Source organism: Boleophthalmus pectinirostris, unplaced genomic scaffold (genome assembly GCF_026225935.1).
Source record: "Boleophthalmus pectinirostris isolate CB_2022bp ecotype Guang Dong unplaced genomic scaffold, ASM2622593v1 HiC_scaffold_22, whole genome shotgun sequence".
Taxonomy (NCBI): domain Eukaryota; kingdom Metazoa; phylum Chordata; class Actinopteri; order Gobiiformes; family Gobiidae; genus Boleophthalmus; species Boleophthalmus pectinirostris.
The window spans coordinates 37806059-37820754 of NW_026571190.1; the positions used below are offsets into that span (position 1 = coordinate 37806059).

Below are 14696 nucleotides of genomic sequence, written 5' to 3' on the forward strand. Positions count from 1 at the left end.
TGGGGTTAAATAAATTAAAATTATGTCTTCATGGAGACCAAACCAAGTTACAGGTCAGATCTGTGGAGAGGCGACCCCGCTCACAGTCAGATTTTTTAGCTTTAAAACCACCTGTAATTTAAGAAGTGTAATGTAGAGCTTTTTAATGTCTTACTGTGCAACATTTCAGGCAGAACAATTCACAGAGAAAAGCGTTTGATGGAACCTCCACCAGAAAAGTTACGTAGTGCTTGAAGAAAGACTTGAAATTCTTAATGAGCAAATACTTTAGTGTCTATTTATCTTTATTTAAGCAGACTTATTATGCAAAATTGAGCTAGTTGAGGTGCCTCCTGGACTCTCTGTGGGGTTTTTCATGAGGTCTCAGGGCACACTGGAGGGACTGGGTCTCTGAGCTGGTCTGGGAACACCTTGGGGTCCCCCTGGAAGAGCTGGAGGAAGTGTGTCTGTGTGTGTTTGTGGAGAGGGAAGTTTGGGCCTCCTGCTCAAACCGCTGTCTCTGCAACCCAGATAAACAATAGAAAATGGATAGATGGACTTTTTAGAGTTTTTAACCATGTTACAGTTGTTTACTAGCCAGATTCATCAGCCAGTTTCACTTCGTAGAAACCGTCTGACCTCGCAGTGTTAGAATTCGTTCGCTCGACAGTAGGTGGGTATTTTTTATCATTTAACCAATCGCTGCTATTTGGCCGTGACATATGTAATTCACCGCTTACGGGGCTAAATGGTATATTAAGCTTTTCCCAGATCCCGCAGGAAGAAGGGAAATAACGTCTTTCCTCTTGATAAAATTCACCAAACATTCTCTTTGTTCTGGCTTTAATTTCTCGATCTCGGAAATCGTTGACAACACAGAATGTATGGCTCTTCGCAGATTGGCAGGTGCCTGAACTCCCTCTTCTGGGGTTTTTGCAAAACGTCTAGTGTATCATATTTTCCGGGCTATTAGTCGCTCTGGATTATAAGACGCACTGTCATTAAATGGTCTGTTTTCGAACTTTTTTCACAAATAAACCGCACCGGACTTTAAAGGAAACACAACAGTGTGATGGGTGAGTGGTTTTGTTTGTTTGTTCGTTCACGGTGACTCTGGGCTTTGTTCAGTTGTGGCGTGTAGGGAGGGTGCTGTCTGGGACCAACGGATTGTCGGCGTGTTCGCAGTGACTCAGTTGTTCAGTTGTGTCTAGAAGTGGCACATTGCACTCGCTTTTTCGGTTCGTTCCTCCGTTCCGTTCCTCATGGAGTAATGAGTGGAGTAATGAGTGTGTCTGTGGGTGTTTTTCGCTGTGCGGTCACTGTCTGCTCCCGAGTGGATTCGTGTATAGGGCGCTCTGGTCGTTTTTTGACGTGCTTGGAGACTTAGGGCGCGCTCATATGGTGCGGAAAATACGGTACATACTGAAGACTTCGAATATGGTGCAAGATCTACGGAAAAAAACTGAAATACCGACTTCACTGATAAATCCACAACGTAAATAATGATAGAAATAAACAAACGTAAATGCAAAAAGTGTGTGCAAACTTTTGACTGTTGGTGTATGTCTCAATAATCATTTCTTGTGACTAATCCCGTGTTCTCTCCTCAGACGAGAAGTCGCTTTGAGGGCACCAGGTCAGAGGTGTACGAACTGATGAAGAGGATCAGGGAGACCCCACAGGAGTACAGACAGACCAGCGCCATCAGCTGCGAAGGCTACCTCTACGTGCAGGAGAAACGTAAGATACTCTCAGACAAAGCAGTGGTCCAAAAAAGGGAAAAAGTATAAAAGTACTGTCTGGAAATAACATTGCATTATGGAACTTGTGCATTTCTCCGTGGAGATGTTATTGCTTTGTCTGAAATTTTTCACAGTATGATAGTAAACCTTTCTATCTCCATCGAGACTAACGCCCAGTTCCGATAAGACCGCTCCAATTTGAGCTGAATACAGCGATCCCCCCAAATATTAATGAACTCTCTAACCTCGCTTTCCCTCCATTGACGAGACTCCGAGCCTGATGTGTAGGTCAGGGGTGTCCAAACTTTTTTCATTAAGGGCCACATATCTAAACACAGACGAAGCCGATCGAGGGCCGAAGACTGATGCTCAGTACAGGGAATAACTGAAATATGTGCATGTTTAACATGTTAGAATGAGCCATCAGTCTTTATTCACACTAAGATCCTTAAAACCACACACTAAATATTAAATAGTAGCGTTATCAAGGTAGATTTTCAAAAAACTTGCAGTAAAAAAATATTTTTTAATTGATGCAAGATAATTTGGGCCAATTCACCTGGAAGTTTGAGGGCCAAAAAAAATTTGTCTGAGGGCCGCATTTGGCCCCCGGGCCATAGTTTGGACATGTCTGGTGTAGGTGGAATGAATGTGACCTGGCCGTTCAGACTGAAGTCGCATGTCAAAAGATCGGACATGTATCTGTTTTAGGAGCACATATCCAAGTGGCCCGGGTCAAATTTGAAAAAAATCTGATTTGTTTCGTTCAAACTGAAATTAAAAGATCAGATACAAAAAAAAAATAAATATTTAAATCAGATTTGGGTCAAGAGTTAGAGCTACATTGTTCAACTTTTCTGGTGTTCGGTCGTTCAAATTCTTCCTGGAGATCTTAATGCGATACCTGGAATGTTTCACAGTATGGCATTAAACCTTTCTATCTCCACGGAGACCAAACTAGACCAAGTTAGAGGTCAGATCTGTGGAGAGGCGTTGTTTTTCTAGGTATTTTTGAGCTTTAAAACCACCTTTAATTGAATAAAGTTAAGGTAGAGCCGTTTAATGTCACACTGTGGGACATTTCAGGCAGAGAAAACGCCGGGTCCCCTTTAAACGCAGGGTGCAAGTGTGTATTTTGACAAATAATCGCCGGTACCAAATAAACGCGGAGTCTAATGTATTAAAAAAGAAAAACACATTATTAAAGATTTGCGTATTTTCAAAACAAAATGAACAGTATTGTCATAATTTGATCTATAGCTCAATAATAATATCACAGACCCAGAGATACAGTATATTTGTATGCATACACACATGTAAACATATTCTGAATTATTTTACAATAGAAAAATTTGATAAATACTCTGCAGCCATCTATTACTCAAAGGTTTGCCTTATGTGTCTAACAGAGGGCCAAAACATGATTGTACAGCAAATATCTTGTAATAAAATGTCTAAATTTGAAAAAAATAAAAATAAAAATCAAGGAAGAAGACGTGACCACTGACGCTGCATGTTTTTTTTTTTCTTCGCCTGTTTTGTTTTGCTTTGTTTTTACGAAATTGGTTGTGTGACTCGGAGTAGATTGGCTATATTCTCTTCTCACTGGAAAAGTGGAGGAACAGATAATGTTGCTGTGAGATCTCTATTTCGAAGTGACGTTAAAAAGTAAGATGGCGCAACATAGCGGGCAGGAAATGGAAGCAGTTTTTAGGAGTTTTGGTGATATTACTTCAGTTTGGAGGAAGCAGCAATGTCATCGTAGCTGCTGTGGCGTAAGAGGAAAGTTGTGGCAAAGGGCGAGAAAAGGGCAGAGGACGAAGCAGAAGGAATTTTGCGGTCAAGGTAAAGGCAAAGTACTCGTCCGGCCATCGTATAACAGCGATGCCTCCTCCAAGACGTGCCGTAAAAACTGTAAATTATAGGCTACGTTTATATGACGAGGGTCTGAAGAGAAAACGCAAAAGTGGCGTCGCGTCTTCACTTTTTATTCTGCGTTTAGTCAAGCGTTTTCGGAAGGAAATCTGCGTGCATACGGTGACGCAAAAGTGTGTGGAATTCGATTGGGTATGCATGCCAGGCGGCTCGGTGGTGACTCAAGGTGGTGATGTTTGTGACGTAAACTCATACGCGACGTGAGCAGATCTGACCAGAGTTTTGCGTCTTGGGCAGTGTAGACGAAACTGATTGTTTACTCATTGCTGCCGGCGCCAAAAACCAAAGCATTGTTTGTGCACACTCCAAATTAGACGTTCATTCATGTTACTTTATTTCACGTTGGGTTTTTTTTGTTTTTTTTTTACCCTCCTTCCATTTAACATTGAACTTCAGCCCGATTGTGTAAACGAAAAAATAGGCTAATGAAATTTAAGACCTTTGTGAAAATAGTAAGACTTGGACAATATAATTTAAGACTTTTTAAGGCCTTAATTTAGGAACATGAAATTTAAGACCTTTTTAAGACTTACATACGCGCATACGGTGACGCAAAAGTGTGTGGAATTCGATTGGGTATGCATACCATCCGACATGTTTGTTTCCGTGTACTGTATGTATGTCACGTAAATGCGTACACGACGTGAGCAGATATGACCAGAGTTTTGCGTCTTGGGCAGCGTAGACGGAAACGCTACGGCGGCGCGTATTCAACTTTTCACAACACTCTGGAGGGTGGTTTCAGATTCTTGCGTTTTTAAGCCCCAAAAGTGCCGTCACCGTCTAAACGAAAGGCACTTCCGATAAAATATTTTGTCATTTTTACCCGCAAACGTCGTATAAAGAGGCCCTGGTTAAAAGAATTTGAGTACCATATTTTTCCAGATTTTTGTGAGGAAGGAATTAATCGCCTGCCCCATTTTACCACCTGGTCTCAAATAAAAGCCTGGTCTGTCAAGTGATTGAAACAAATAAACGCTCTGGCTATTATTTAGTATTTTTCAGTATGCATAGAAACAAGCAGGTGATGGACCCCCAGCCAAAAAGTTACACAGGGCACCTTTAAGTAAATGAGTTAAAAGAGGAAGAGTGGAGCCGTTAGACGTGTGTGTGTGCTGTGATTGCAGAGTTCAGGTCGTTCTGCTGAGCCATCATGTGGACGCTGACTCCAAACATGCGTTGCTAGTTAGTCAGCAAACTGTCTGATAATAAACTCCCCAACACTAACCTGGCAATCAGACCTTTTAGTTTGACTGTGTCTCGGTACTCAGCAAAACATATGATTCCCGGAGTTGCCTGTGTGTATTGAATTAAGATTAATGGTCCTTTATCACGCAAAATTGACTTCCTGTATGAAATCAGCTGTTTTCAAGGAATCTCCCCTATCTCAGATTTGTCTGCAAAAATTTCTAAAAAAGGATTAATGACACGATGAATAATCTCCAAATGTCTTCCCTTATAACAAGCAGTTAGTGTTTAAGTCTATTAAAGGTAATTTAAACTTGCTCACAGGTGGAAAAGTCCCTACGCTTCACCAAAAATGACCCGTGAGAGCTCATTTTCAACAATTCCGTTTGAAATGAAGGAAGTTAATAGTAGATGTTTTTATTACTTTAAACTAATCAGAATATGCCAAAGTTTCTCTGGTAAAAAATTTATCAGCATCTCCCGGTGCCCACATGGGGAACTGAGGGTCCAAAGAAGGGGCCAAAAAAGATCACATTTATTCTGTGACCATATTTGGGACTCTACACCGTCCACATGAAAGCTCCGAAAAGTGTGAAATTGTTGTCAGAAATGTTCATTCTCTCAAATATTCAGGTTCAGCTGTTAGTTTGTAATTATCTGCTTGGAGTAAATAGATTTTGGACCTCAAAAATTGAAAAAAAAATTGAGCGGCAACCAAAATGTGAGATTTTGGGGGCCCACAGCACCGCCCTCAATCAAGATACCCAATATTTGACAACAGATTCAGAATCTATGACCAAGAATCTACAATAATACAAATTTTCAGCTTCCTAGTTCTATTCTATTTGTTATGACGTTCTCTCTCAAACATGCTTATATAAGGTTTCCGAAAAAGTGAGAATGACCCCAAAATTTCAATGGGACATAACTCAGGAACGACTCAAGGGATTGAGCTAAAATTTGAGATTCTTTCATTTGGTGATTTTAGAAATTTTTAGAATTTTTTTCAGCCAAATCTGAGACTGCTCATGGGGGAGGGCGGCTGATTTCATACGGACTGACCCTCTTGTGAGCTTTTAGACATGTTATAATGTTGTTACCTCCTCAAAAACAGACCTGGAGTTGTGTTTTGTTGCATGCAGACATGTTTTTTGTAACTCTTTATTATTAGTCTGTCTACATCTCCAAAGCTCAACGCGCTCTGTTCCACTTTATGATGTCGTGCAGTGGTAGTTTTCAGGTTAACAGCTCGTTTTAGCTTTTGTTTAGTAGAGATTGGCAAGCACTTACTCTATTACAACATTACATTACAAGGGGGAACTCAGCCTAAATATTCAAAGTTGATGTGTTAAACATGTGTGAATGAAACAAAACACAACTCCAAGTGTGTTTTTAACGAGGAAACAACATTATAACAGATAAGAAAATATCGTAATATGGACCATTTAAATTATCATTGCTTGGCTCAAAAACGGCTAAAATGAAAATGAAATGAAACTCAAATAGTGACAGTTTGGGGCCAAAGTTTAAATAGTTTGTAACATCCTGGTTTTGCAATAGAATACTAAACCACATATTCTAAAATCAAATCAAATAGGGAAATGCAACTGCTGAAAAAAACATTAAAGTGGAACTAAACTCAAAATCAACTTTTTTTTTTGGTACTAAGCAGTTTTTTGTTTTTTTTTTACTGTTCCTTGTCCTTTTTGGGAAATTTCAGAGCAAACTAGGTCTAGCATTCTTGTCAAAAACGTCTACATTTAATAAGTTTGTGCTGCCTTCGGTGTCCTCTGCAGTTTCAAGTAGTTGGTGACATCGCAGAGGACTGCTCTAAGATTACAGACAAGTGTTTCTGATACAAACATTTGGCTGCAGAAGCGGAGTTTGAAGTGTGGATTTCTGTTAGGAGACCCAGACCTCTCGCCCCTCTTCTCTCTTCACTCTTGTCTTTTGTAGAGTGACCAGACGTCCCTATTTACCCGGGACAGTCCCAGTTTTGAGCCCTGTGTCCCCTGTCCCAGCAGATTTATCCAAAACCAGTGATTTGTCCCAGTTTTATACAAGAACTGTCCCTATTTTTGACCAATCTGATCCCTGACAACAGTAAAGAGAGGCATATATTGTCATTTGTTTAGGTAAAATACAGAAAAGCTGCTTAAAAATGAACAAATACAAAGAAAATGTGACTATACTGACTCACATTAATGCCGAGTACGTAAAAATGTTCCTTAACTACACGCTGGTTTCACAATTTTATTATTACCAACCACCACAAACCAGGATGTCCCAGTTTTTTGTTTAGAAAATCTGGTCACTCTTCCCTTTAGTCGTCCAGTTACTGCCCAGTTTAGCAGCTTTATTTGAAAAGTGGCGCTGGACGTTGGCGTTGGGTTTAGGTGTTTAGTCTCACTTCAACTGTAATATAAAATAATATGTTCTGTTTTTTTCATTACCTTTTCCTAAGTTGGAATATCAACCGTGGATTTATGACATGTTTTGACTTTGTTTTGGTATTTTGAGTCCAAATCTTCGTAGTAAGTCTAAATACTTATGATGTTTTGCGTATGAAACTATGTCATGGATTTCAGGCAAGGATTTGAAGAATTTTGGCCTTTCTTCATTCAGAAAGACACGATATTTTGTTTATTGCTATAACAACAGAGGACCAAACCAAAACCTTCAAATCAGGAATGATGCGGCGTTCGTTTATCCGTCCGTCTCCCACTCGGATCTCGGATATAACGTCACGTCCACACTTCGACCGTGGATGTGACTCGGAGAAAAACGTGGACGCTAAACGGAAAGATGTTTTTGCTTTAGCATTGACTGAGTACCAGGCTCCAAAATATGTCTGTGCTTCAACGACACAACCTCCAGGAAGTATCCAGTATAAATAGTATAATTCAGTACATTAGTGAAGTGAAAGCGTTGGTGTTGCGTGATAATAGATCATTTTTGGCACGTTAGCAGGAAATGGGCTAAAAACATTGGTGACGCCAACTACCAAAAACACAGGCAGTGATACAGACACAGTAAAGTGCTGCTTTGATACGAGTGACTGAAATTGTCATTTATACCAGGGGGTTCCCAACCTCCGGGTCGTGGGTTGTTTGGTACCGGGCCACCAAAGTGAGAACCCCCCTCCCATACGCCGCTTCATTTTCCATGACTTTACAGCACCTACATGTGTAGAATTAATCAGACTTTTAGGGTTAAATATGAAATGTTAACTCTTTCCACACATCTTATGGTTTGGGATTATAGTTTTTTAACATTCAAAATCCTGTCAGTGCATTTATTTGTCTCTTTTAAACAAAATGCACAACCGTTCAAAAATAAGTTTGGCTATTATGATTAACAGAACGCTGTAGGTGCGTGAAAGAGATACTAAAATTCCATGACTTTCCCAAAACTTTCATTGAATTTACAAATTTTCATGACTTTTCCAGACCTAGAAAATAACATTTTCAGTTTCCATGACATTTCCAGGATTTCCATGACCGTGGGAACCCTGTTTTTTCTAAGCCTTTATAGTAATTAATGTCGTATTTTCAACCCATATAAATTAAAGTTTTATTGTGTAACTTTTATATGGAGCGTCTGACAAATGCTGTTCTGCATGGAGATGTTATTGCTTTGCTTGGAATGTTCCACACTATGGCATTAAAACTTTCTATCTTCATGGAGACCAAACCAGACCAAAGTTACAGGTCAGATCTGTGGAGAGGCGACCCCGCTCACAGGCAGAATGTTTGTTTTTCTAGGTATTTTTGAGCTTTAAAACCACTGTAATTGAATAAATGTAAAGTAGAGCTGTTGATCGTCATACTGTGGAACATTCCAGGCAATGACGCGCAGCTGACGTACGGCCAACCAAAAAGTTACACAATGCACCTTTAACTCTTGTATGTTTTTTAGGACCGCCTCCGTTCGGGTCGAGCTGGGTCAAACGCTACTGCACGTTTGTCAAAGAGCAGAAGATCCTACACATGGTGACGTTCGACCACAGATCCGGAGGGAAGATCGTAAGTCCACAATCCATATAAAATCCATTTTTATAATCCGCGTTTTCAGACGGATTTTTGAAATGACCCTTCTACCTTTTAGGGCGAGACTGAATCCATCACCCTGAAATCCTGCATACGCAAAACCACAGATGTGCTGGACAGGAGGTTCTGTCTAGAGCTGGACATTACAGACAGGTAAAGAATTATACTGGGGGGAAAAGAAACGTCATGTTGTGTGTTTTTGAGGGGAATTTTACACCTTTTTCTGAATACAATTATTTTATTTGGAAAGATTTTATTTTTAAGGCTTCAACAATGTCAAATTTATGTTTAGAATATTTTCAAAACACAATTCACAATCAGCAAGAAAAAAAAAGAATTGCAGCAAATGATTAAATTATTTGAGCATATTACATTACATTATTGTCATTATTTAAGATAAGATAAGATAAAATATGCCTTTATTAGTCCCACAGTGGGGAAATTTCCAGCAGGAAAATGGTAACATGCAATTAAACAGATAATAGATAATGGCTTAAAAATCATTAAAAAATATACTTAAAAATAGACTCTAATGTGTGCAGCATTTACAGAAATATGACTATGTTTATGTTTATTTCTTATTTCTCTTATTTTAATATGGTTTGAGCCATTTATTGAGTTGCTTATAACCTTTTCGCGTTTGGTTTGTGTTTCTATTAATATTATTATTTTTTATTATTATTTTTACTATTTTTTTCCTTATGGATCTGTATTAAGTGATGTGGGTGGTGTTTCTCACTAATAAATTAATAAAAAGAAGAAAACAAACAAAAGACTAGCAGAAAAGTATGCAAGGATCAGTACTGTTTTTTGAGATGGGCCATATATCGGTTCCAGTATCGGTACTGGCCAATATCGATATGATTTGTCTCTATTGGTATTGGCCGATATTACCATTTGATAAACCATAGCCTATCTACAGTTCAGTAAGGCCCCGTCCACACTAGTATGTATTTGAGTCGTTTTCGTTGTGGATACAGTGTTCGTTCCACTAATCTGATGGAAAACTGCTCCAGAGATGGAACGGTCTGGTGCCTCCAGCTCCCACAAATTAATTTCAGTACAGATCTGATCCGGCACTGTGTGGACACCTGAAAACACTGATACACTGATGTAGGTCTATGCACCGCCAAAATGCTAAGAGGCTAGAATACATGTCTATTCATATAAACGGTCTGTGTGTACGACCTGCAGACGTATAATCTCTGAAAACTTTAACATGAACCGTCTCCAACACGACAGAAACACAGAACAGACTCACCATCAGCAGAACACCCCTCTGTCACAGAAAGAACACTCATATTCCACTGAGTCGTGACCTTTAGTCCAACAGAAGCTGAACCGCATCAGAGCACAAAGAGCGAAGTGTTTTTTTGAGCGTTTAGTTTATGCAAATGAGCCATGTGGTTTTAAGTTTAGTTTCTCCAAAACATAAACAAATATGCTCAAAGTTGTGTGGATAGGGAAGGATTGCGGACACAGAAACGACGTATCTGGATGCAGATTGTTTCCGATTTGGTGATTCGGTGATTCGTTTCAGTGTAAACGTAGCCATAGTCACTCCAAAATATCTGCGTAAATATTGTACCATGGGATTTGGATATCGTTGGATATTTGTTTTTTTACTGGGTGCTATAATCTTTATTTATAAAGCACTTTTAAAAACAAGATTTAGTGCCCTACAAGCAGCAAAGAACAATACAAAATAGCATAAAAATAGCATAAAGAAAGCATACAGAAACAGACAATGATGCAAACAATCCAAGTAATTATAATAAATAAATAAAAATAAATAGAATAAAAATAAATGAAGAGTCAAGCTAAAACCAGTTAAAGGAAGACCAAACGATAAAAATGTGTCTTAAGAAGTGATTTCAAGGTGTGCAAAAATATTGATATATCGTATTGTTTATTGTGATGATACAGTATCGATATCTTGGGCTGCTGTATCGGTATAGAGTATTTTTTGGTATATTTTGCTAAATTATTTTGTTACAGAACGACTGTTTTGTTGTTTGTTTAGAGGAAGGAAACTCGTTTTTGCGACACATTTGATATTTTCACTGTTCTTGATGATTAAAATATGTCTTTTTCATAAGAACTTTGAACAAGAAGTGGTTTAACAAAGACTTTTAGTATCGCAGACATGATTAAGCCTTTATTTTTTTATCGAATCGTTTTGAAATATGTCGTATTGAGTCGAAAGTGCATCTATTGTATCGGCAACTTCTGAATGATACCCAGCCCTAGTGCAAAGCCTTATTTCCTCAGGCAGGTCGTTCCAAAACCGAGGAGCCCGGAGTGAAAAGGTTCGATCACCTTTCGTCCGGAGTCTGGACTTTAGGACAACCACAAGGACCTGCCTGAGGATCCAAACCTGCGGGAGGAGGGCTCGTACGGGGTTAAAAGTTCTTCTAGTACAGTTTTGCGGAACATTCCAAACATCTCTGATCGATCGCCTCACGAACGCTTAGTCAAACTCAGGCATGACTTTGTTTGTCACATGAACATTTGACATTTCGGTGACACAGTTTCTCAGGACAATGGAGTCTGGCCCAAACAGAATGCCACGGCTCTATTTGTTGTAGCAGCAGAGGTGCCCTTAGCCTCCTCACCGTGCGTCTGTTTACCCTTCTGTTTGGACTTTTGCATTCAGACTCAATCTCAAGACACTTCACGCACTATGCCTGGTATGAACGTGTTTTTAAAATCAAATACACAGATTCCAAGCCAGGGATGTCAAAATTATACAAACAATATACAAAAATCAATTACACAAGAGGAAAAAATGTAAATATACTTAAATAAAACTAAATAAAATGCAAGGGTAGATGTAGAGATTGTATGTTTTAATAGCTTTTTTTGTTTTTAATCTTTTTTATTGAAAGTGGTGTGTGCGTGTTGGTGGTGGTTAGAGCGGCAGATCCGTCAGTCTGTCTCAGGGCAGCTGTGGCAATAGTACTATTACCGTATTACCGTATTTTCCACACTACAAGGCGCACTGTCATTGAATGGTCTATTTTCAAACTTTTTTCACATGTAAACCGCACCGGACTATAAGGTGCATTAAACGAAACACAACAGATAAGTCAGTCAAACTTTATTTAACACGTTCACAATAACTCTTAACTTTGTTCAATTGTAACGATTAAAAAAAATACTGTCGGAGACGCTAAATTGTTTTCGTATTCACAGTAAGTCCTCATTGTTCAAACAGTTGGGGGATTCCAGCGTCCAGCACGTCCACATCCCTCTCGTCATTATCCGAGTCAGTGTGGTTACTGTTCCCTGGAAGTTCAGTGATGAGTCTGGTCTTGGTGAAAGCTCGGACCACAGTTGATCCTTAGCCCGGGCGTCCATGATCCGTTGGCAGATCGTGGCGTAAGTCTCTCGGCGCTGTCTCTCTGTCTTGGTGAATGTGTGTTCTCCTCTCATCCACTGCTCCCACGCAGCTCGCACTTTCACTTTATAACAGCCTTGAGTTTAAAGTGGGCGTTGTGAGTGTGTCTCTTGACAGGTGCATTTTGATATTAAAAGGAATCACAGTGTGTATTACTCCTGATGTTCCTGACTACTGGAGCCATAATGCTGTAAGTGGTGCGGCTTTGTAGTTTACTAAAGTCGTACTAAGGCACCCCAATAAAGTCATATATAAGGCGCTCTGGATTATAATGCGCGCAATCGTTTTTTGATGAAATTAAAGGCTTTTAAGTGCGCCATATAGTGCGGAAAATACGGTACATGGAAGTGTGGAGTGAACAAATAATGCTCTGAAAAATGCGTTTGTGTCATGAAAGGCGCTTTATAAATCAAATGGATATTATTGATATTATTACCGAGAGAATCAGAACTACTCTTTTATTTTGAGTTCTGGAGAATCGTCAAACTTGTAAATTGGGGTAGAGCCGCCGAAAAATTGTCTCCAGTAAGACTAAAGTTACCACAAAATAAAATTACACACGTAGAAGTTCAAAGCAGAGGTTCAAGAAGAGGTAAAGAAATTACTCGACTAAGGCTACGTTCAGACTGCAGGGCTTAACGCTCAAGTCGGAATTTTTTGGTGAAATACGATTTTTTTGCGAGGTCGTTCACATTTCCAATTAAATGTGACTTGTATGTGATCTCCATTGTGAACTTTAAACGCCCCAAAAGTGTCCCGCATGTGCACTGGAGACACGACGACGTCACACACAGCGAGCGTACTCAGTGTTTACAGAAGTCGCCTAAACTCTGGGTTTGTCTCAGAAATACGATCCAGTTCTTTGTAAAATTGACAGGTTACACGTCCACGACTGCTTTGTTTTTTTTTTTGAGTCTTTAGCCTCCTTATATTTGGCTCGCAGGCTCTTTGTTTTTCGTTGACACTGGAGCCAAGAGGTTAGCCGCTGGGTCTTAAAAGTCTTAAAAAGGTCTTAAGTTTCATGTTCCTAAATTAAGGCCTTAAAAAGTCTTAAATTATGTTGTCTAAGTCTTACAGTTTTCACAAAGGTCTTACATTTCATTAGCCTATTTTTTTGTTTACTCAACTGGGCTGCAGTGCGATGTTAAATGAAGGGAGGGTAAAAAAAAAAAAACAACAACGTGAAATAACGTAACATGAATGAACGTCTACTGTAATTTGGAGTATGCGCAAACAATACTTTGGTTTTTGGCGCCGGCAGCAATGAGTAAACAATCAGTTCCGTCTACACTGATCAAGACGCAAAACTCTGGTCAGATCTGCTCAGGTCGGGTACGTGTTTACGTCACATACATCACCACCGATCCGCCTGACATGCATACATAATCGAATTCCACACACTTTTGCGTCACTGTATGCACGCAGATTTCCTCCTGAAAACATTTGTCTAAACACGGAATAAAAAGTGAAGACGCGACGCCACTTTTGCGTTTTCTGTTCAGACCGTCATCATATAAACGTAGCCTATAATTTACAGTTTTTACGGCACGTCTTGGAGGAGGCATCACCATTATACGATGGCCTGACGACTACTTTGCCTTTAACTTGTCAACGCAATTCCTACCTCCTCGTCGCCCGAACTTTTCTCGCCCTTTGCCACAACTTTCCTCTTACGCCACAGCAGCAACAGAAGACACAATATGTCTTCTGTTCAGACCGTCATCATATAAACGTAGCCTTAGATTCTAGATATAGTACCGGTATTTGGTCATTATTAGAAGTAGACCTGGTGTTTTTCGCCACATTGGTCTTAATTTTCATTTACGTGGTCTTTAAAAAGGTCTTAAAAAGTCTTAAATTTGGGGTAGTCAAACCCGGGGATACCCTGCTGTAGCTGCGCTCGGACATTACTTTGGCAGTCATTTCAAAAACCGCCCGGTTCCGATAAGACTCCTCCAATTTGGCCTGAATACAGCGATCCCTCCAAATATTAATGAACTCACTAACCTCGCTTTCCCTCCATTGACGAGACTCCGAGCCTGACGTGAAGGTGGGATGAATGTGACCTGACCGTTCAGACTGAAGTCGCATGTCAAAAGATCGAATATGTATCAGTTTTAGGAGCACATATCCAAGTGTCCTGGGTCACATTTGAAAAAATCTGATCTGTGTCGTTCAGACTGTCATTAAAAGATCAGATACAGGAGCATAGGGGCCAAAAAAATAAAAATAAAAAATCAGATTTGGGTCAAGAGTTAGAGCTGCATTGTTCAACTTTTCTGGTGTTCGGTTGTTCAAATTCTTCCTGGTGATCTTATTGCTTTGTCTGGAATGTTTCACAGTATGGCATTAAACCTTTCTATCTCCACGGAGACCAAAGTAGACCAAGTTACAGGTCAGATC

At 39.7% G+C, this 14696-nt stretch overlaps 1 protein-coding gene across 2 annotated transcripts in view; it reads left to right on the forward strand.

Moving 5' to 3' along the window:
- Positions 1-14696, forward strand: part of arhgap10 (Rho GTPase activating protein 10) — a 275079-nt gene that overhangs the window by 96849 nt on the left and 163534 nt on the right. For both annotated transcript variants that reach the window (XM_055158167.1, XM_055158166.1), the window contains exons 8-10: positions 1590-1719; positions 8763-8869; positions 8952-9046. In XM_055158167.1, the coding sequence (XP_055014142.1) occupies positions 1590-1719; positions 8763-8869; positions 8952-9046 (332 nt within the window). The remainder of the gene's footprint in view (positions 1-1589; positions 1720-8762; positions 8870-8951; positions 9047-14696) is intronic.